The sequence below is a fragment of the Cynoglossus semilaevis genome, chromosome 13, assembly GCF_000523025.1.
Source record: "Cynoglossus semilaevis isolate Cse_v1.0 chromosome 13, Cse_v1.0, whole genome shotgun sequence".
Lineage (NCBI taxonomy): Eukaryota > Metazoa > Chordata > Actinopteri > Pleuronectiformes > Cynoglossidae > Cynoglossus > Cynoglossus semilaevis.
Window position 1 is genome coordinate 1,338,927 of NC_024319.1, and position 21,233 is coordinate 1,360,159.

The 21,233-nt window shown below is 45.3% G+C and overlaps 3 protein-coding genes and 1 long non-coding RNA gene across 9 annotated transcripts in view; 2 read left to right on the top strand and 2 right to left on the bottom strand.

Moving 5' to 3' along the window:
• The window catches only part of znf574 (zinc finger protein 574), a 19,064-nt gene extending 15,985 nt beyond the window's left edge, over positions 1-3,079 (bottom strand). For 4 of the 5 annotated variants that reach the window (XM_025061271.1, XM_025061269.1, XM_025061268.1 and 1 more), the window contains exons 1-2: positions 2,758-3,079; positions 879-1,036 (exon numbers count right to left, since the gene is read on the bottom strand). In XM_025061271.1, the coding sequence (XP_024917039.1) occupies positions 879-1,036; positions 2,758-2,770 (171 nt within the window). In that variant the 5' untranslated portion in view covers positions 2,771-3,079. Of the gene's footprint in view, positions 1-878; positions 1,037-2,539; positions 2,737-2,757 lie in introns of those variants that run through there. The other variant, XM_025061272.1, reaches the window with a different exon arrangement.
• LOC112487909 (uncharacterized) lies at positions 1,043-4,262 on the top strand. The gene is made up of 3 exons (XR_003051453.1): positions 1,043-2,199; positions 3,429-3,475; positions 3,933-4,262. It is a non-coding gene; the product is annotated as an uncharacterized LOC112487909 (long non-coding RNA).
• Positions 4,263-4,948: 686 nt separating this feature from the next.
• gsk3ab (glycogen synthase kinase 3 alpha b) lies at positions 4,949-14,408 on the bottom strand. 2 transcript variants are annotated; one of them, XM_008322837.3, is made up of 11 exons: positions 14,287-14,408; positions 13,996-14,181; positions 10,499-10,686; positions 10,087-10,170; positions 9,139-9,249; positions 8,452-8,582; positions 8,152-8,356; positions 7,899-7,994; positions 7,386-7,572; positions 7,198-7,275; positions 4,949-7,083 (listed from the first exon to the last, which is right to left on the bottom strand). In XM_008322837.3, exons 2-11 carry the CDS (start codon positions 14,168-14,170, stop codon positions 7,016-7,018), a joined length of 1,323 nt encoding a protein of 440 aa, XP_008321059.1. In that variant the 5' UTR covers positions 14,171-14,181; positions 14,287-14,408; the 3' UTR covers positions 4,949-7,015. The 2 variants fall into 2 exon arrangements, with proteins under 2 accessions (XP_008321059.1, XP_008321058.1); XM_008322836.3 differs by lacking the exon at positions 14,287-14,408 and having other exon boundaries at positions 13,996-14,267.
• Positions 14,409-14,721: 313 nt separating this feature from the next.
• Positions 14,722-20,775, top strand: znf526 (zinc finger protein 526). The gene is made up of 8 exons (XM_025061262.1): positions 14,722-15,021; positions 15,498-15,941; positions 16,039-16,208; positions 16,808-16,903; positions 17,014-17,753; positions 17,849-17,981; positions 18,063-19,703; positions 20,217-20,775. Exons 2-8 carry the CDS (start codon positions 15,638-15,640, stop codon positions 20,388-20,390), a joined length of 3,258 nt encoding a protein of 1,085 aa, XP_024917030.1. The 5' UTR covers positions 14,722-15,021; positions 15,498-15,637; the 3' UTR covers positions 20,391-20,775.
• The last annotated feature ends 458 nt before the right edge of the window (positions 20,776-21,233 follow it).

Here is a 21,233-nt window from a genome sequence, read left to right on the forward strand (position 1 = left end):
ACAGAACCAAACAGTTCTGAGAACAGAACCAAACAGTTCTGAGCACAGAACCAAACAGTTCTGAGCACAGAAAATGTTGTTCATGACAGAAAAGGTTCCGTAGATAATACTGTGCTAATACTGCATGTACTTACGTGTACTGTGGAGTGGAGGGAACAGAGGAACACACTGACTGTGTTGAGGTTTGATTAAAGTCCCATATGTTGTATATTTGTGCACCGTAAAACAACTGTCAATTTGCACAAAAAGGAAAAATACAAAATGTTTAGTTGTATTTTTCTGTAATAACTTGGTTGATTCCACCAAGTCACATGGTCACCAGGGGTAAAAACTGTGCCAAATTAATGTGAAATACTGATTTAGTGACCCCTGGTGGAGGAACGAGCCCAAAGTATTTTTCCACAGTTGTTTCTTAATTTGAATTAGTCCTGTGGTTCCATGGAGTTACTGCAGCAGGATTTGAGACAAGGCATGAAATTATCTATCTGCCCCAGTGGGGCATTTATTGTCTTTTATTTGTACCTGAATGTCTTTTGTTTGATGGGACGTGTAGTTATATTTTAACACAGTGTTCACACCACTAAAAACCAACCAAGTACCAACTTATCCTAAAACTACTCTGTGGTTATTCTTTCCTTAAACATCAGCTGTCATTGTGTCATAAATCAGTCATAAACACACTTGAACACTTTGACTGTGTAACCATTAAATCATTACAACTCTCTCTTCTGTTCTGAGTGCTCCAATAAAACATCTATTAGTGTGATGAGCAGCAGAACAGTGTGAATTTATGACCAAAACAATCACTTCACTTCAGGGCCATCTCAGCTCTGATGCTGTTCTCACAGAACCCTGGATCTGCTGGAACAAGGACTGACCTGGGTCTGCAGCACAGGGACCGTGACGTGGGTGGCTCCGGGTGCGTCGACCTGCTCCTCCTCAGCGGTGCACGTCAGCTGATGCTTCAGCACTTCTTCCAGGGTGTTGAACTCCTGATAGCAGGGGAAGCACATGTAGACCGAAGAGGCCTCCATGTCTGTGAGGAGAGGAGAAACAACACAGTTCAAGTTAGACCGGACTAACAGAGTCTGAGACTGAGCTGATCCACATTAAGGCTGCAGTACTGGACTGTAGAACCACAACATCCTACTCTGTTTATTTTACGGAAGTCTGGCCTCCAGTGCAGTGCATTTGATTTTGGGAACATTGCCCCCTCCTGACAAAAGGGAGTGCCTGCATATATTAAAACAATCCCGTGGGCTGAGGATGACAAGACAAGTAACCGTGTAGCTGTAGTCAGAGTGTGATCCTAGTCTGAGACTCTGTTCCATCTGAACACCAGGTTACTAACACTGGAACAGAGGGATCATTATACAATATTGTGAAAATGTTTTGGGTTTTTTTTTACGATTTACCACAAGGTCAACGTCATTGTAAAATATTTCCAGCTGATCTTTATTATTGTTCAAACTCATACATTGACAAAACTCCTATATTTATCAGGGCTTTAATTATTTATTAATGTTTTATTTATTGTGTACAGATTTCAATTAGTGCAGACTGATACACTCAATTATTTATCATAGATGTTTGAAGTGTAGTCTACATTTTTCCAGTAACTTTTAGTTGGCATCGATCCATTTTTCCACAGCTGTGAATACGTTGTCTTTAATGAAATGAATGATCTGTGTGGTTTGACTGTTTCATTATCTACGTTAGTCAACATGGAGACGAGGTGCACCACTGTTCAGGAGGCCTGGTTCTGACCCAGACATGTTCAACAGAGCACGAATAATGGATGTGGCAATGACATAACAAAACGATGATACGCAGATATTTTATAGTGACTTTTATTTTATTTTGCATCTGATAAAAACATTAAATGTTGGAAATATATAGGGCACCGACGGGGGGGGGGGTGTCATTGTTGATGTCTCACCTTCGTATTTACGTTTACTTTTATGTAGAAACTAATCTGTTGTTGTTGGGTTTTGCTGCAGGGTTTCAGTGTATGAAGCCGGAGGATTAGCAGAGAAACGATGACGTGCTCATCTGCAGAGGACTAACAACAAAGTTTGATTTATAAGGACTTATCCTTGGTAACAACACACAGGTAAATCCATGAAATGTAAAATGGAGGATAGCCTGATGTTAGCGGCCGATACTTGTGACAGACAGCACTCAGACGCTGACTCATGGGTGAAGTAAACTCAAATTATTCTTGCTGTCACGGGTCAATGTGTTATCGCGGTTCGTCTTTGGTCCTTTTGATCGGGTCTGAGCCTAAACGGGTGACAGTTAGCTGTTAGCACCCGGTTAGCCTGTCCTACTATATTATACCTGTATAGGTTTGCTTACACAGAACAACGTTAGCCATCTTTAGCGCAACAAAGCTAATGCATCCACGGCGTGGCAGCTAGCTCAGCGGCTAACTCGAAGTTAAAAGACGCGCTGTCTAATTAATACCCGTTTAGAGGCTTCCGAAGCCATGTTAGCTTGTAACTAAGGTTGGTTTACCACTGTGGCCAGTGTTGCTTACTTTGTGATACCAAGGAGAAGAAGAAGAAAAGAGCGAAGAAGGAGGGCGGGATATGCTTCTTCGGTGGTGTAATGGCGGCCAGAGACTAAAGTTGACATTTAACTGTCTCCCCCCGTTGAAATCCTCCGTACCTTCGTATCAGCTGCCACTATTCAAACAACGTGTACAAAAATGCGACAAAAACTTTAAACTAGTAAAAATATTTAAACAAAACTCACCGTGCTCAGACATTGTCGGTTGAGGAAATGTGCAACTACTTCTGTTTTTTCCTGCGTGATAGAGGACTCCATCTGATTGGCCGGAGGAGCCGACTCACCAACCAATAGCGTTACACCACACATCGGATCGAAGGAGTTTGAAGCCCATGAGCGCGCCAACTGTTACATCGTTTAAACAATAATGCAATATATATTTCAGAATGTCACCATTATCGTTGTCATCAGTAGTAGAAGTAGTAGTAATATTTGGAGCAGTAGTAGTGACGTTGTTTTTAGTACTAGTACAACAACAACGACAGCAGACAGTGTCAACAGTGTCATTGTTGTCCACTTCCCTGTGCTCTGGCGCCCCCTCAGGAAAACTCAAAATGTAGTTACATCTCAAACATAATCTTTGTCTTAAATTTTATTGACTAAGACCCGGTCGCACTACCAAAAACTGCCAGTACGAACACCTCCACTAAAGTATTAGATTGTATCTACAGTAGATGGTTAAAAACAACAGGGTTTTTTAAAGTACTAGTTAACCAGGTTAATAATGTTATGCTTCATGGTAGTGTGTTGTTCATTTTTAGTCTCTTTAGTATCATTTTTATTTCAAATGTATTTTCATCAAAGTAAAGTGATCTGCCAGTACGAAGGTTTTTGTTTTTTTTGTTTTTGTTTTTTAGAATTCATCACAGAGGATCGGAACAGCCCTGCCGTCTGCTGAAAACCTGTGGGTGGATTTAAAACGTGCCGTGAATAAAACACAGCCTGAAATGTAAATTGATTTACAAGAATGAGTTGGAGAAAATTGTAGAAATCCTCAGTAGGAAGGAGAGTGGAATAATAATTCCATGAACTGCAGGCCAGTCTAACTATATGTCCATACATACATATGAATATATTCATTATATATAATATGTGTGTGTGTGTGTGTAGTATGTCTAGTGGGAGCTGGGATCCTGCAGGAGCTACAGCTTCATCAAGTCAAAGTAAATGTTTTATTCCAGTCCAGTTGAAACCAAAGCTAAAATTAGTTATTGATTTCCAGGAGTTTTCTGTTCGTAAACGGCCGTAACCTGACATTTATTTCATTATAAAATAAAGAAGGGTGACTGCTGTGGTAAATGAGAAAGAACAGGGAAACTGTACCAGTGAACTGAGAACTGTTTCTTCTGGGGCTGCTGCAGGTCAGTCAAGGATACAGCTGTGAGGAAGACGAGGACGAAGACAAAGGAAATGAAGAAGGTTTGGTTAAACAGTGGGAAAGCACAAAATGTTTTCTATAGAAGAGAGATAAAGAAACAGTGGACAACAAACCTACACAAGTGTAGATTTATTTGTGGAAACGAGACGGAGAGAAAGTCAAAAAGAGAGAAATCATAAAAAGAAAAGTGCAAGAAAGAAGAAGAAGAATTCAGATCAGAGCTGACCTGTAAAATCAAGGTGGAAAAGTTCCACCGATTCCTGAACTTGTTTCTTTTCTTCAATGGTAAAAAACAGAATTATTGAATCATTTGAAATGAAGTTCAATGAACCCTAACCCTAACCCATTGAATCATTTGAAATGAAGTTCAATGGATTTTTTTAGCAAATGCTGTGGAACTGGAACTGACAGTTGTTGGTACGTAAGGACGCCGCAGAGAATCACACAGTATCAACTGCCACCTCAGCTTTTCTTTTTTTATAGGGGAGGGGAGGGGCTTGAGCATATCACAGCAGTGATTGGACGAGGGCAGGGTAATATTCCCTGGACAGTCCAGTGTGACACTTGGCCCTGTTTAGTTGAAATGAACCCTGATATACTCACAGGATTTGAAGGAAGATCTTCAACAGCACCGAGTCTCTTTTTGAGTTTTTAATAACTATCTGCTGCCACCTAGTGGGAATGTTTTTAATTGTTCTGCCTGTGGTCGTGGCCTGGATGAACCAGTAACAAATGACTGTTTTCACACCTTTAAGTGAAATAGAACTATTGTTGGAGGAAACTCCTGGGATTTGCACCAACAAACTGGTGATTATTCTTGAAGACAAGAGCAACAACTTCCTGTTCTCTAGTGTGTGTGTCCCTCTGTAACACACACACACACACAGTTCTCATTTAAGGGATTTTGTTGCCTTGCTGTGCACCCAGACCAGGTGAGTCCTGGTCCATGAAGCTGCTGCTGGTGTTTCATTGGTACTGGTGTCATGAACACAAGACCAGAACAGTTTCATCACTTTATTAATGAGTTTAATTATTCTTACCAACAAACAAAAATGGTCTCTCTCCCTCCATCTCTCACAGTTCATCACCAACTTTATCCAACAACTCTGTTCCCAAAAATACCCCCCCTCCTGCCCCCCAGAGACGAGGATAATAAAAGAGCGGGGTCACAGCAAATTACAAACTGAGTGAAACAGATTGGACAATGGAGAAAAATAAAACTAGGACAAAAGTAGAACATTTAGTCAGCTCTTCATTTAAAGAAACACGGAGGACAATGTCATGGTTTACCAGCAGACAAACAACCCCCCCCCCCCCCCCCAGCTCATCACAGGAGAGATGACAGCTGTCAATCACTTCATTACATTCCTCTTCATCACACACACACACACACACACACACACTCACACTCACTCAAACTCCACAGCCCCCCCTCCCCCCTCCCCCCGAGGTTTGTAACATTCTATTCACATTGAAGTTAAATGAAAAAGTCAAGTTCCACCTGTAGGTTCAAATGTCCGACTGTCGTCACCATCGTCTACAGTAACTCTGATGTAAAAATGTGCTGCATGTGACCCTGCACTCAACCTAAAACTGGAATAAAAAAAAATCCCCCCATTGTTGCCACCCAAATATACCTCCCACCCCCCAAAAAAAAACATCTAACAATAAATAAAAGACCGACAACAATAACGGGGAGAAGGAAACGGTGTGGAGAACAGACATGGAGGGAGAGAGAAACAAAATGAAACATTTTGTTCTGGTTTTTTCCCCTTGTGGCCAGGGACTGAAATGAAATTGTATTTACAGACTGTGACTGAGGATAAACAGTCCGGCTGCTGCTGCACCGGTCTACTAGAGGAAAAAAAATGACAGGAACAACAATATAATAACAATAATAACAAAATAAAAGGTACTTGATATTTACAGTTTAGCTTTGAAAAAAGGAGGGAGGAGGAGGGGGAAGCAGAGGGCAAACGGGGAGTGGGGGGGGCTCCAAAGGCTGTTGGCTTTAAGCATGGTCTCTGCTCAGATCATGACTGACATTAGTGGTGGAGGTGGAGGTGGAGGTGGACATGAACATTACTGAGGCAGACGAGGGACGAACGTCAACGTCAGAGGGAAACACGGTCTGACAGGTACGTTTAACAGGTATAACACACACACACGTGTGTGTGTGTGTGTGTGTGTGTGGTCAGGCCTCATAACTCGCCTGGCCTGTGCCCCCCCCCCTCCCCCCAGTGATTAAACAACAGGACATGATTGGTTCCCAGTTTATCAAAAAGACTAAATGAGCTTCAATAAAAGGTGAAGTGAAGACGCTCAGGTGAAGCTTCCTAACACTCACATAAAAGGTGGGGGTGGGGGGCTGAGGGCGAGGGGGGGTTCAGACAGACAGGCCCCCGCTGTAGGAACAATTTAAAACCATATCTAAAAATCAGCCAATGGGAAGTGTCTGCTGTCAAAGTGGAAGATTAAAACATCTGTTCACCAGTGGAACGAGTGAACCCACAACCTGTGTGTGTGTGTGGGGGGGGGGGGGGGGGGATGAGGGGGTGTCAGGTAGAACGTGACACAGAGTGAGGACACGTGATCAAACACTGTACAAACGTGTCACCTTTGACCCTACTAGGATGATTGTCCATATTCATAAGGCCTGACCTTTGACCTCACTCTCACCTCTGACCCCAGTCAATGGCCACACATAAAATCAGCTAATACAAATAAAAACCACATGGAGATAAAAGTCCGACGCCAATATAATACAGTAAATCCACACATGTACACCCCCCCACCCATTAACCCCCCCACCCATTAACCCCCCCGACATCCAACTCATCCAATTTTAATTGTCTTCTGTCTAAATGACCAAACTTCCCCCCCTACCCCCTCATTTTACACTGAGGAAAATGGAAACGCTGAGGGTTGACGACGTGGGCAGAGGTTTTTTTTTTCTTTTCGTTTCTTTTCAGTGTTTGGAGCTCGGGGGGGGGGGAGGAAAGAGAGCAAGGGGGGAGGAAAGGAAGCTGGGAGGACAGAAAGGATGGATGAAGGATGGATGGACGCTCAGGTGCTGTTGTTGATGGATCCAGGTGCTGAGCTGGGCTGGACGGTACTGTCTGACACACTGCCCTCTGCAGGTAATGAGAGGGAACACATTTGTCACCGATGGTTTTAAACAAGAAAAAATGATTACAGAAAAACATAACATCAAGTTCAGAGTTTTTTTCTCCCGTGACTCAACGTACCATGTGAAGCAGGCGATGTCTGTGCACGAGCGTGAGGAGGAATGAGTGTAGAGTTCAACTGGGGCTGGATGGTCAGCTCTGTCAGAGCGGGGAAAACAAAACATGTAAAAAAAGAAGAATTATTACAAGACGACAACTGACCCCGACAACAAGACCTGCTGTGTTTAATGAGATAATGGTGGACCGACCGACGGGACTGAAGTTGAAGAGCAGCGGCAGTTCTCTCCCACTAGGCAGGCGGGTGTTGGGCTGACGCAGCTCATCGAAGAAGGCGTGCGCACACGCCTCCAGCGGAGAGAGTCTGGTCACGGGCGTGTATTCCAGCAGACGAGAGCAGAGGGCAATGGCCTCAGGGGGGGTCCGAGGCTTAAACACCTTCAGGGAAAAAGAAAAAGGAATTTCAACCCTGTCAGGGAATTTCTGATTTATCACAACTTTCACCTGAAACTGTTTTATTTCTGTTCAGTATTAGACTAAAAAAAAAAAAAAACAACACCTTTTTTAAATTATTCACTATCTTTGTTTGAAATAAAAAACTTTTTCCTCTTTTCATCAACTCAGCATAAAAAAAATGAGATTTCCCCCGTGTACCACTAGGGTCAGGACTACATGCTGCTTATTACTAGTTACTGTATTACTACTACCTTCAGGTGTGTGTGCAGTTTTCACACTGACCACTGGGTGGTCCACCAACCACATACCTTTGTCCAAGGGTGTGCTTTAATCTGTGGGAACTTAAACTCTGTGTAGTTGGGGTTCATCTCTCGTATCTGCTCCCTCGTTGGTGTCCCCAGAACCTGACGGAAGAACAACACACACACACATGCTGGTGTTGACATCTCTGTGGGTACCACCTGTCTCACTGAACAACATGGGGAGAAGAGACTGTCGCCGTGGGCGACGGCTAGGGAGGTAACCATGGACCGTGGTTCAGATTCAGCCTCAGTAGCCTACCTTGATAATCTCTACTAGCTGGTCCACACCACTGTCTCCTGGGAAGATGGGCTGGCCCAGAAGCAGCTCAGCCAGCACACAGCCCGCTGACCAGATGTCAATGTTGGACGTGTAGTCAGTGGCACCAAAGATGAGCTCTGGGGCACGGTAGTACCGTGAGCAGATGTAGGACACGTTGGGCTCTCCACGAACCAGCTGTTTAGCACTACAGTGGCAGGAGAAACAGAAACTCTATAATATAAACATGTAACAAAAAGACTGAAAGAAAACTGACGCCCTCTAGTGGTGCATGTCACTGACCTGCCAAAGTCACAGAGTTTGAGGATGGCGGTCTCTGGGTCCACCAGGAGGTTCTGGGGCTTGATGTCTCTGTGACACACACCCTGGGAATGGATATAAGCCAGACTACGGAACAACTGGTACATGTACACCTGAGGGGAGACAGGGGGCGCCCAAGCACCCAACAGCAATTAATGCCATTGTCAAAGGTTTCCAAGAGAAACCGCTGACTCATCTGGACCAAAGTCCAATCAGAGAAGAGTGAGGAGAAAGAGAGGTCCTTCTGCCCCTCAGAGCCACTAGGGGGCTCCGTCAAACACAGTGTGTGTAAACAGATGAATTTTCTGTTCAAATTAACAACATATAAGGTGTTTGCTGACGATAAAGAAGACGTTCCACAGTTTAAAACAGTTTTACAGTTAGTTTAAAGACATACATTTAGTCGGGCTGGAAAATCCTCATCATCTACAGATGTGAATCAATAAGAACCACTGTTGGTTCTACTAGTTGTGTTTGTGGAGTTTTAGGAACAACTTTTCACCAACTTCTGAAAAGTAGTGGCTTTCTTACAGATTTAAAACAACAACTCATTTACAAGAACATTTCCAGCGTCTTTTCTGACTTTTCACTGGATACTGAACATAAACTAAAGACTAACAACAGTCTGACGACCAGGTCCTTCTGTCCACTCCTCTGTGGTCCACTCACCTTGACGTAGATGATGGGGATGGTGGTCTTGGCCTTGTTAAAATGCCGAGCGACCCTGTACACTGTTTCAGGAACAAAGTCCAGCACCAGGTTCAAATACACTTCATCTTTCTGGAAAAAAGAGAGAGAAAAGAGTTAGATGTTGGAGAAAAATCTACGACATCAACGGAGACCCCACATCTGACCAGCTTTAAAAACAAGTAAACTATAGTGATTCAGTCAGGTGGGGGTAGGAAATCGACATAAGCAAGGTCAAATGTTTAGGTCAGATATTAAAACCAATGAGATAAAGAAGAAGAAGCTGAAAGAACAGTGGAGCTGGAGACAGGTGAAACACCTGAGGAGGACGGAGGACAGGAGGACGGAGGACAGGAGGACGGAGGACAGGACGTCCACGATCACAGACTCTCAGGGTTTTAGTTATAAATTAACTGCATGATTTTCCGCCATTAATGTTCAACAATCCACATCCATTTGAAATCATTTACTGCTACAATAACAACTGGATCAAATGAATCTGACCAACAACCGACGACAGTGGGAGGTGGTGATCTAACAGTCAGACGTGTGCGGCCTTGAAGTGATCCATCAGAATGGAGGAAAAAACACATTAACGTTGTCATGGTTACAAACCAAAGTCTGTAAAAGCTGCTAACTCCAGTTCAGTCTCGGCCACACCCACAGTGCTCTTATTGGTGGAGACAGCTGGCGTTCCACTGAGCACCATTATAAAACAGAACCAACTGATATGGACTAATTCAGGACAAACTTTTCAGATCAAAGGCTGAGTGTTGTCACATGACTCGGTGGTTCAGTGGTTTAAACGATGGCTGCACTGAAGGATTAATGTCCACTAATCCAGAAGGTGTCAGGTATGAGTCATCCTGGTCCTGGAGGACTGGGTGTGGACCTGGTCACACTAACACAGCGGTGGTAGAACATACACACCTTCTCTCCACTGGAGTAGAAGAAGTAACGCAGCCTGACGATATTGCAGTGGTCCAACTTCCTCATTATCTGCAGCTCCCTATTCTGGAGTGGAGGATGAAACACGACAGATCAATCAGTGGAAAAAAAAAAACACAGTTCATTTTTATCAACAACCTGATTTTACTAAGACTAAAACTGAACAGGAAGTTTCTGTCTGTGGGGTTAGAGCCAATGGAAGCTATCTACGTATGTTGGTCAGAGGGCGGGACATCTAACCAGTGATCCAATCATAGACAACGTGTGTAAGATAAACAAAAAAAATATAAAGTCAAAATTATCTTAATATTTCATCAGCTAAAACTGGGCCTAAATGAAAACATTAGATTAAGGTTAGATTAAAACGTCATTAACAAATGCAGATCAAACCCACCTTAAACCTCTTGTCCTGGAGAACTTTCTTAATGGCCACCATCTCCTGACTGTCAATGAGGCGGGCCTGGTACACCACTCCAAAGGAGCCATTTCCTATAACCTTGATGTCGGTGTAGGACACTTCCTGTGGACGATCGGGACCCTGGCCAGGGGTAGCTACCACCGTCGTCACTTTGCCACTGTCCCCTGAGGATGGAAACACAAGTGAAATGATTCATTTTTTCACTCAAACCACCATCACACCCCAATTCCACTGAACACCCCCCCCCCACTCCCCCCGGTGTTGGAGTGATCGTCTCTGCTCTACCTGCTGTGATTCAAAGCTACTACAGTCTCACCCAGGATTAAAGTCCAACACTGAGTAATCACCAAGTCTGTGACGGCAGCCCGTCAACTTCAGTTTGTGTACAGAATAATTGTCCTGTGGAAAATAGGAGCGGGAGAAAGGCAGAAAGGCTGACTGTCACAGGACATGTTAGAACATGTGATCAAACTGGGTGGACAGCAGCACACCTTCATCTGACTCCACTTCCTGGGCTTGTTCACGTCGCCTGTCTGAACAGAAGCCCTGACTCCTCCGTGGTCTTTGAACATCAGAGTGAAGACACTCCATGAGACACTAGTGTGGACGTAAAGACGTCTAATCTCCGTCTGTCAGCTCAACAAAAACATTGGTTCCCTGCGTCGTTCCTTCAACTCCGACATCATCTCCACTCAACACTGTATGGCCGTCTCCTCTGAGCGCCAGTGTCACGCTTTTTAGAACAAGTCAGGACGGAGTGCAGTACATTAAATATGGAGCAGCTGTGGTATGATAGTCCCTGAATAATGAATGCACACACAGGTTCTGCCACAGCCGTCAGTAAAAAGCTTTGGTTTCTGACACAGGAGTGATGAGTAAGAGAAAATGGGCGAGTGAAGTCACTTTCCCTGCTCCACCACTCAGCAGTTAGCTTGGAGCTAGTTGGCAAGTGCTAACGCCAAGTACATTAACATTAACAAGTAACTTCAGTTTCATGTGAGAAATGTACACCTCAGAAACACACCAGTCGTTTTGAGGAGCAGAGAAAAGATCTTCTAGTTTTCCTTCTACACCATCAGGACACTGACACTGGACGCCCTGCTGAATCCAAACTGGGAACCCTCTGCTTCACCCCGTCCTCTTAATTTCTTGTGTTTCCAGGTTTAGATTAATATAAAACAACATCGTAGATTTAGGCTTTAAAGCACACTAAACGCCCCCTACAGGCCAGGAAAGACAAGAAAAACCACACAATCCATGATCACAAGCAGATAATTCTAGAATAATTGAGTAACAGTGCGACTTCCCTGTGAACATCAACAGTCAGCCAAACACCGACTGTTTTAACTACAGCGTCTCAGGGTGACGTCACATGAATGACAGCTGCTCAGATTTCTACACCCAACACTGACTACACACACTCTGACTTCAGGGAAATGTACATAATACTGAGTTGGCGTTCCCACAGATACTGTGAACTTTAATGTAATCACTTCTCATCCCCCCCCCCCCCCCCCCCTCCACCTTTAATCAGGGACAATAAAGTCTATTTCATCTCAAACCCCTGGTGCCAACTGCTCTTTGTGACTTCAAGTGTTTTACATTTCTTTCCTTTGGGTCGTTCTTGTCAGACATGTGAGTGAGCAGTGATTCAATCAGGGCCTATAACATCAAGATGTTTCCTTTACTGTGGCACAATCAGCAGAACAATTTTACAATCAGAAATAAAAACTAATAAAGTTATGAAGACAGGTGGGTCACCGAGGTACCACTCACTGACCCTGCAGCTAAACCTTTAGTTGTGTTGAGACTGGGAAGAGTCAAGGATCAGAACTGAAAAAGTGAGATGACGACAGTTTCATGATTCTGTCCTTTACGATCCACCTCTCTGTGGAGAGGATTACTATAGTCCAAGATAAAGCCATGAGAAAACATGTAGAATGTCACCTGACCTGATCTGACCTGACCCACCATTCCTGTCCCGACATGAAGGACATACTCTTTTTATCAGTTATAAATGACAAACAACATATATCGACTTATGGTCCACACATTACATCAACAATATATCACAGTAGTGTAGCACTACTTCCTGACTGATGCTTATTAAAAAGGCACACTTTAGGATATTAGAATATTTATGTTACAATTCATAATTTGATTTTAATATGGACTCATCCAAGCATCAGTAACATGTTTAAAATAAAAACAAAAAGATGCCGGATTAGTTTTCTGTATCTGAATTATCTGAATGTGATTTACAGCTTAGACTCAAACTTAATGAGGACAAAAATGAAGCGACTTGTTCTATCAGGTATAATCCCTGAGTTGAGTTGATAAATGAAAAACAAGTACTGTACACATGCAGTACCTCCAGTGTAAACAATAAATGAGTCGTTTTATTGTTGTTTATAACAGAAATTGGGAAATGATATAATATGATAGAGATAGATAAACTATACTGAGAACCTCTGCCGATGTATTATTGTATTAGAGAATTGGTGAAGGATGAATGTAAATTGTTAAAAAAGTTTTATCATAAGGTTACATGAAATGATGGCTTTGTCAGAAACTGCTTCCATGGGAACATTTACCTAAATAAGAGTGATATTACTCTCATGTCACAGTCTAGGCTCAGTTACTGTAACTGTAGTGACTTAGTACCAAGATGAGTCTGAAGATCATGACCCTAAAAACTGAGCGAGTACAAAAGCTTTTATAATTACATATCAATAGTCAAACATGAATTTGCCTTGATAAAGCTCTATAGGAACGACCACAAGAACAAACCTCTGTAACTGCATCTGTTCTTGGATGGTTGGACCATGAATATGTTCTAAGAAGCCAGTGGACTGTGTTTACCTTTATTGTTATGAGAATGTAATACATGACATGAGAGTATTTCCTGTAGCCTCAGAGTATGTCCTTATGAATACTTCGTTTTTACATTCACACTCATTTCATTTTGTGTGAGCTAATGCTGTTTTTCCCGTTTTAAACATTTAAAATATATTATATTCCTGAGCGACACTTTAGAATTAAACCTTAAAATGATCAGCCCAGACTTTACAAACACTAGCAGGCTAGTTAGCTTTCACATCTGTTAATAATGACTGTTGCATTACAGCTTAGCCTAGCTCCTGTCTGCCTGTCCTGGGCTACAAAGTAGTCAAAAAGGTGAGTCCACGCAATGAAAAAAATGACACCACGTCATTAAACGTTGTCTTTAGCTTTAAAGCTTTTCATTTGTAACTAGAACAGTAAGCTTTGGGGCGAAAGGTGTCGGCTGTGCTCCATGATGAAAAACACTGTTACGTTAGCCGGACAGCTAACTTTGGTTAGCTCAGCAGCTAATGTTAGCTCCACGACAATGAAACACGGTCTGACACTATTTTGTCACAAATTACGCACAACACAACCGTTTGTCGTAACATTTATTTTGTCCGTCCGTGGAAATTCTAAACAATACTCACTTGGCAGTTTCAAGTTCCCAAAGCTCATCGAGCTGCTTCCAGTGGCTTGTGCAGCCCCAGCTTTTCCTGTCGAGCTTCCACCGGCCACTGCTGATCCGGCGCCGGCTGCAGCAGATCCGGGAGCTCCGGGAGGTTCAGCGAATGAGCTGGTCCTGGCCCGCCCGCTGCCGCTCATATTTGTGTGAACTAAAGCCGGAGCAAGGGTGAGCTTAATTATCGGGCACACCCGCACAAACGTAACTTAACTGTATGTTCTTTTAATTTTCTTTATACATTAAAAACTACACTTACGGCTTTCTATGTAGGCTGCCCGTCTCCCCCTTTCTTCCTCAGTAGAACGATGATGGTTGGGGGACTAGGGTGTTGACGCACAACGACGCACGCTCGCAAAGACTGATGGGAAATAAAGTTCTTATTAGGTTGACTAACAGACTTTTTCCTCTTCAACAATATTTATAATTATTATTATTATTTTGGGAATAAGCAAGAATAACAATTAATTTCAATTGGTCATTTTTGCTCAATTTTGATAGTTATTTTTGAAATATTTGGTTTCCGTCCTTTATTTACCTGTATTGCCAACTGTAATTTTATTGCTTATTGTAACAGTGAAAATTGAGAAACGTTTTATAAATGTAATTGTTTCTAAAAGAAAATCAATTTAAATCCAACCGTACGGCTTTTTAACTCTGTTCTTTTAAGCGTGCGAATCTTCAATCTCCAAATAGTGAGGATAAATTAAACTACAATTCCCAGGAGTTAAAGGCGGCTTATGATGGGCAGCCATTTTGTCCAATCACAGAATTCAAAGTTCAGAAGCCACCGCAGTGGGCGGGGCTTTGAGGCTAAAGAATAGAGGCTCTCGGCGGGCAAACATATCTTTCCGGCCTTTGAAACGTTATTTTCCGGCGGCACAGTACTCTGCGTTTTGTTTCCGTACAATTACAGGAACAACGGGTGGAAAACAGACTAATTTTACCTCCAAGATAACCACTCGAGGGACTGTCCAACGACAGCGAAAGAGAGGTAAGAAGAAAGAAGGGCCCGCGTCGTCGCCAGAGAGCTACGGGGGAAAGTGTGTAGCGCCGCCTGACGGACCGCCCGGCAAACCGGGCTGCATTTGTCAGGAAACCGCGGTGTTGAGAAAAGCTCTGCAAGATCGAAGGGAGCGCCGCCAACAGCTCTCCATATGCCATCACACTGTAGACAACGATAGAGTCTATAGTGATGAGTAAAATACGAAGCTGTTTAAACGTATTATGTGTCGCATTATTTATATTTCAAGGATTAACGGGCCTTCGTGAGGCTAACGGCTTAAAATATGATGTTTGCTCCCAAAATTATTCCAGAATATTCTCCTGCCCACACTTGTTTTTATTCTTCTGAAGTCATAACACCAACAGTTCATTGTGTGTTATTAAAATAAAAGCAAGTTTAATTCCGCAGCTGCTCAGGGTTAAATGTGCTGATTTTAAATGTTGTACATTTTATATTTTTTACAGGTTTGCACTCACTGTCCGTGTGTGTGTGAGGACGTGGCCTTCATTAATGACACAGCAACAACATTCAACTCACAGCCTCCTGTCAGACACCTCTCCCATGATTCACCTACAGTCTGTATAGGACAACACACAGCACTACCATGGAGGAGCAACAGGAGGAGGCAGAGAGTGCATGTGTGGAGCACCAGTACATGTGCAGTGAGTGCCAGCAGCTCTTCAACACCCTGGAGGATGTGTTGGTCCACCAACGCATTCACACCGGACAAGACGCAGACGGAGAAGTGGAGATTGTCGAGGGTGTGACCGTGCAGGGTGTTTTAGATGAGGGTCAGACCCAGACCTACCAGTGTCTGGAGTGTGGAGCCCTCATCATCAACCCCGAGGAGCTGCTGCAGCACCAGGAGATGCACATGAGGGAGGCTGAGATGGAGGTCGAGCAACAAGGTGACGATCTGTTCTGAGTGATGTGAGCAGACACGACCTGTTCTTGTGCAGGTTTTTGATTCAGCACCAACCGTTTTTGTCTTTAATATTGTACCAGGTCTAACTGAGGTCCTGGAAACACAGGCAGGTCCAGCAGAGACTCAGGGGTCTGCGGGGGTCCAGTACCAATGTCTGGACTGTCTGGCTCTGTTCGACTCACCCGACACCTGGTTGGAGCATCGTCGAATGCACAACAGGAGCAGCACGCACAGTAACACAGAGTCCTTGGTGAGCAGGAAACCACAGGCTGATGATTGTACTCTTTGTTATGGACTGAATTATATTTAAAGATAATAATAATAAACACACAGATAATTGCTGTTCACCTAAGAGGGGTGTGGCCCCAGCAGACTGAAACAAACACAGTCTACATGGCGTCTTTGATCCAAACTCATAATTGTCCATGTTTATCAGTGTTAGTTAAAAGTTAAAACGAATTATTTGCACTTTAATTTGATAAAAACAATTTTCCATAAAATGGAAGTGATAGAATTTCTATAATCAAAAACCCAATTTCATGCTGATATTGATAAAAATGCAAATAAAAACGAAATACACTCAAGGAACTATTATAACGATCTGAAACCAGCAGGTGTCACTGTAACACAGAAAATATGGATACTAGTTTCTACAAGGGGATGATAATATTGTTTTAAGGTAATGACAACAGTGCAGTGTAAAAACATCACTGTCATTGTAAGGCCTTTTGGGTGTTTAAATACAGAAAGTCTGATCTGCTCACAGAATGATCCACAAATGAAAACTGTTTGTTTTGATGATTGAGCGTGAACATATTTGACCTCACCCTTTTCTTCTCTCGGCTGCAGGAGTACGTGATTCAGCCCAATGGAACTCTCACCCCACTGAACAGTATGCAAAACTACCTGTTGAGTGAGCAGCAGGCTGGAGAGATACTGGCACAGGTGACTGGACAACCTGGAGACCTGGTGTTAGGACGCAGCTTTTCTGTGGTGGGGGTCGGGGGGGGGGCTGTTATTGTTTTCATGTTGTTTCTTTGTGCTGTGTTTTTCAGGTTCTTGCTCAGCAACAGCAACAACGACAACAACAAAGGAAACATCGACCCGTCTCTAAAGCTGCGGCCTCTCGCTCCACCCTGCTGCCTCCCGTCACGCCCACCCCCGGCTCTGCTACCATGCACCTGCAGATTCTCACTGCACAGGTTCTGGCCGACAACTCTGCTCCCAGTCAGCAGCATTCCAAGATGAGCCAAGGCGCCGCGGCCAAGCTCGGAGTCCTGGAGAACGGTGTCCAGAGACTGGAGCTGAGGTTGGCCCCCGGGGTCAAGGAGCTGCAGCAGCCAACTGAGGTGGTGGTCATCCACCCCTACGAATGCTCCGAGTGCTCCCTCCTATTCCAGACGCCGGAGGATTTCCTCCAGCACCAGGGGGAGCACTTTCTATGTCAGGACAAAGAAAGCGGGGAGTCGGGGCTCATGAGTGGATTTGACGAGAGGGGGAGGGAGGAGGCACTGGGGAAAGGAGAAGATATTCGAGGGGCAGATAACAGTGGGGCGGTGTGGGCAAAGTCTCAGAAGTGTGACCTGTGCAGTCGCACCTTCAACTCGGTCAACCGGCTGGCGGCTCACAAGCGCGTCCACGAGCAGGGCACTCACGAATGCCCCGAGTGTGGAAAAGTGTTCAAAAAGGTCACGTCGCTGCAGACGCACCAGCGCACACACTCTGGAGTGGCCAGGTATCTGTGTGTGGACTGTGGCAACGGCTACACCACAGAGATGACGCTCATCATGCACAGGTACAGTACCAGGTGTGGACACTGGGGGGCGGGGTGGGTGGGGGGGTGACTGCTGCTCTCTTTAATGCTTGTCTTCCGTCTGTGGCTTCTTACAGGAAGTCCCACACTTCTGACCCTCTTCACAAGTGTCAGTTCTGTAACAAGACCTTCACCAACATGACCAAGTACCTGTACCACCGTCGCACCCACCTGAACCGGGACGCCACTGGAACACCGGCCGTTTTCACGGTACCACAGTGAACAAACAACATGACAGTGGAACACCAGAGTCTAACGCTGTGAAGTCACACGTTTGTTGTCTCTTTACAGGACTCTGCTCCAACACGAGCGTCTCTGTCGGCCCTGTCCATCCTCCAGAGAGCCAGAGGAAAGAAGAACCACCAACGGGTGGAAGACGTCCACGCACTGGAGCCGTTCTTTCAGGACCAGACGGAAAAAGTGGAACCAGAACGGTGTGTTCAGGTCCAGGAAGAAGGTGAAGTTGAGAAGCAGAGTGAGGAGGAAAACATGGAGGTGTCCTCTCCACCTGAAGAGAAGACTCAAGCCCCGCCCCCAGGCCAGGCTTCAGCTGGAAACCACACCTCAGCGCCGACCACAGACTGTACAGCAGGAGCTCCAGCTCCACCCTCTGAGGGGGGGGCCATTTCCTGTCAAAAGTGCAACAAAAGCTTTTCCTCCCAGCTGCAGTTGGTTCAACACGGACTCACGGCCCACGTCGCTGAGCGCAGCTTTGTCTGTGGAATCTGCGGCAAGTCTTTCAAGAAGCAGCTCCACGTCCGTAACCACATACGGACGCACACGGGGGAACGGCCGTTCCAGTGTTCAGACTGCGGCAAGACCTTCTCCTTCCTGGCCAATCTGATGAGACACAACCTGATCCACTCCGGCGTCCGTCCGTATCGCTGTGACGTCTGCCACCGCACCTTCTCCCAGTCCTCCAACCTCCGTCAGCACAGCCTGCTGCACTCCAAAGCTGCCACCCTGAGGTGCCCCGACTGCCCCAGCACCTTCCGCTGGCCCACCAAGTTAGCAGCACATCGCTACACCCAGCACCCGGGGTCTCCAGCGCCCTTCACCTGCCCTCACTGTGCAGCCGGCTTCTTGAGTCGACGACAGCGAGACGCCCACTGCCTGGAGCAGCACCTCAGCCTGGTGCAGGCTGCTGCAGGGAAAGAAGTCAACACCAGGGGCGCGGACCAATCGCAGCCGGACAAGGAGCTCACCGCCGATCCCTCCGCCTCAACTGCAGCCCAGGGTGACGCGACAGCTTCTGTGTGGGGGGGGTTAGGTTGTAACATCTGTGGGAAGAAGCTCAACTCTGCAGCCAATCTGCGTCTTCACAAACTGAGCCACTTCGCCGCAGGCCCCGGGCGACCGCGGCCCACCATGGTGAAGCGGGCCCAGAAGTGCCCCGTCTGTGGGAAACAGTTTGTTTCTTCCTCTGGAGTCGCGCTTCACCAGCGCGTTCACACCGGCGAACGGCCGTTTCCCTGTCAGGTGTGCGGCAAACGTTTTCGTCAGAACACGCATCTGCGCGAGCACCTCCGCACGCACTCCGGTGAGCGGCCGTTCCGCTGCGAGGTTTGTGGGAAAGGGTTCATCCAGAGCATGCACCTGGCTGAACACCGGCGTACGCACACGGGCGAACGACCTCACGTCTGCCCCCTGTGTGGCAAAGCATTTAAGACCTTCTCCAACCTGAGGAACCACAAAAAGACCCACGTCAGGCAGCAGAAGCTGGACCAGGAAGCTGCTGCTGCTGATGCTGATGCTGATGCCCAGGCTGCTGCTGATGCTCAGGCCGCTGCTGATGCTCAGGCCGCTGCTGATGCTCGGGCTGCTGATGCCCAGGCCACCATGCAGACTTCTCCTGTGACAACGTTGGATGCCTCAACTGTAGAAGTGGCCGACAGTCAACCTCAGATCATCCAAATTCACGCCTCTGATATCCTCGGGGTCGGTAGTGATTTTTTAATTTTAATTGTAATTAAAATGTCTTTCATCACTGCTTTAAACTACATTTATATATAATTATAAAGTCTTTAAGAATGGAATAGAGCTTGAAAAGAAACACTCTCACAAAACGTTTCCCCTGTCTATCACCAGAGGGAGCCCAAGGACCACTGGTGGAACATAGCTGAGAACTAGTTTTTAGTCAAAGTGAAAGATGTGTTTTTGTCCAGGTTTCCTCCATTCTGTTTCTATCAGAGAATTCTGGAGGATGACATTTGACACGGGGTCACAACCTGCTTAAATGTTCTTTCAGTGTTTTTAGGAAAATAGAACGTCAGAAGGTTCTAGATCCAAACCTGTCGTCCCATTGATCGACTCTTGTTCAAACCCCATCACCCTGTGACCAACACCTGAAGTACGACTGTTTCTCTTACCCTGGTTGTTGTCAGCTGACTGTTGTCCTGTTGTCTGTCTCCTCCTGCTCCTCCTCCTCCTCCTCTTCCTCCTCCTCCTCAGGGCACTCCTACCATCATGTGCAATGAGTTTGGAGAGACCATCGCCATCATCGAGACCAGCGAGGGGGGGGAGCTGCCCCTGGAACAGGCCCTGCAGATCTACCACACGGCCCTGGAGAACGGCCTGGCCGTCGACACGGTGGCTGTGGATGGACTGCAGCTCCTCTGAGGGGGGGCAGGGGGGGGCAACACCCCCAGACCCCTCCCATCCCAAACACTTGAATGAACTGTGAATGAACTGGAGAACGTATGACGACAGACATCGACCGGAGGCTGAGGAGTCACTGCTGCTGGGACTGAACTCACAAATGTAAATAAAGTGAAACACAGAGAAAAATATTCAAAATCTACGTTTTTATAATTTAAATAAACATTTGTTGTGGACGACCGCAGTCTGTGCCTGATGTTCACTTTTATCACTTCAGTTGGATGTGGTTTTTAAGTGTTGTAAATCAAACGAATCAGTGTTTTTTTGTTTGTAAATGTAATAAAGTCCAGTTGTTTTTTTACTCTTGTTTTCAACATTAAAATGAGACGCTGACGGACGACTTCAACAGAAAACTGTGTTGACGTTTACTGCAGTAAAATGACTTTAATTTGAATAACACCCATTTGAACTTGCATACTGAGAGGTACAGATACAAACCTTACATGATGGAGGTCCTCCCCTGAATACTGCAGCAACAGTAAAACAAGAGGTAGAACTGAAACGTTAAGTCAGATTTATTTGGGTTTTTTTCTTTTTTTTTTCATTTCAGTTGTTTTTGTTTGTTTGAACCGTTGGTAATGAGCGTCTAAAAAGTCGATGGTTGTTCCTTATCAATGATCCGTGGACTCCACAGACTACAGTAACTATTTACAGACCAAGTCTCCCAGGTCCAGTCAGGGTTCCCTCTGACCTCTGACCTTTGACCTGTCCTCAGGTTCTCCCTCTGCCCGATCACACCAGGGCTGGAGAGTGAGTAATAAAGTGACGAAGGGAGGGAAGGTGGAGAGAGGAGGTGTAAAAGTG

Excerpts from the sequence above, each read along its gene's own strand:
- gsk3ab (XM_008322837.3), bottom strand. The coding sequence starts at position 14,170 with ATGAGCGGCAGCGGGCGGGCCAGGACCAGCTCATTCGCTGAACCTCCC. Across the intron at positions 9,250-10,086 it reads TCTACTCCAGTGGAGAGAAG|AAAGATGAAGTGTATTTGAA; the intron begins GTGTGTATGTTC and ends TCTTTTTTCCAG. Across the intron at positions 7,276-7,385 it reads CTTCAACTTCAGTCCCGTCG|AGCTGACCATCCAGCCCCAG; the intron begins GTCGGTCCACCA and ends CCGCTCTGACAG.
- znf526 (XM_025061262.1), top strand. The coding sequence starts at position 15,638 with ATGGAGGAGCAACAGGAGGAGGCAGAGAGTGCATGTGTGGAGCACCAG. Across the intron at positions 15,942-16,038 it reads GATGGAGGTCGAGCAACAAG|GTCTAACTGAGGTCCTGGAA; the intron begins GTGACGATCTGT and ends ATATTGTACCAG. Across the intron at positions 16,209-16,807 it reads ACAGTAACACAGAGTCCTTG|GAGTACGTGATTCAGCCCAA; the intron begins GTGAGCAGGAAA and ends TCTCGGCTGCAG.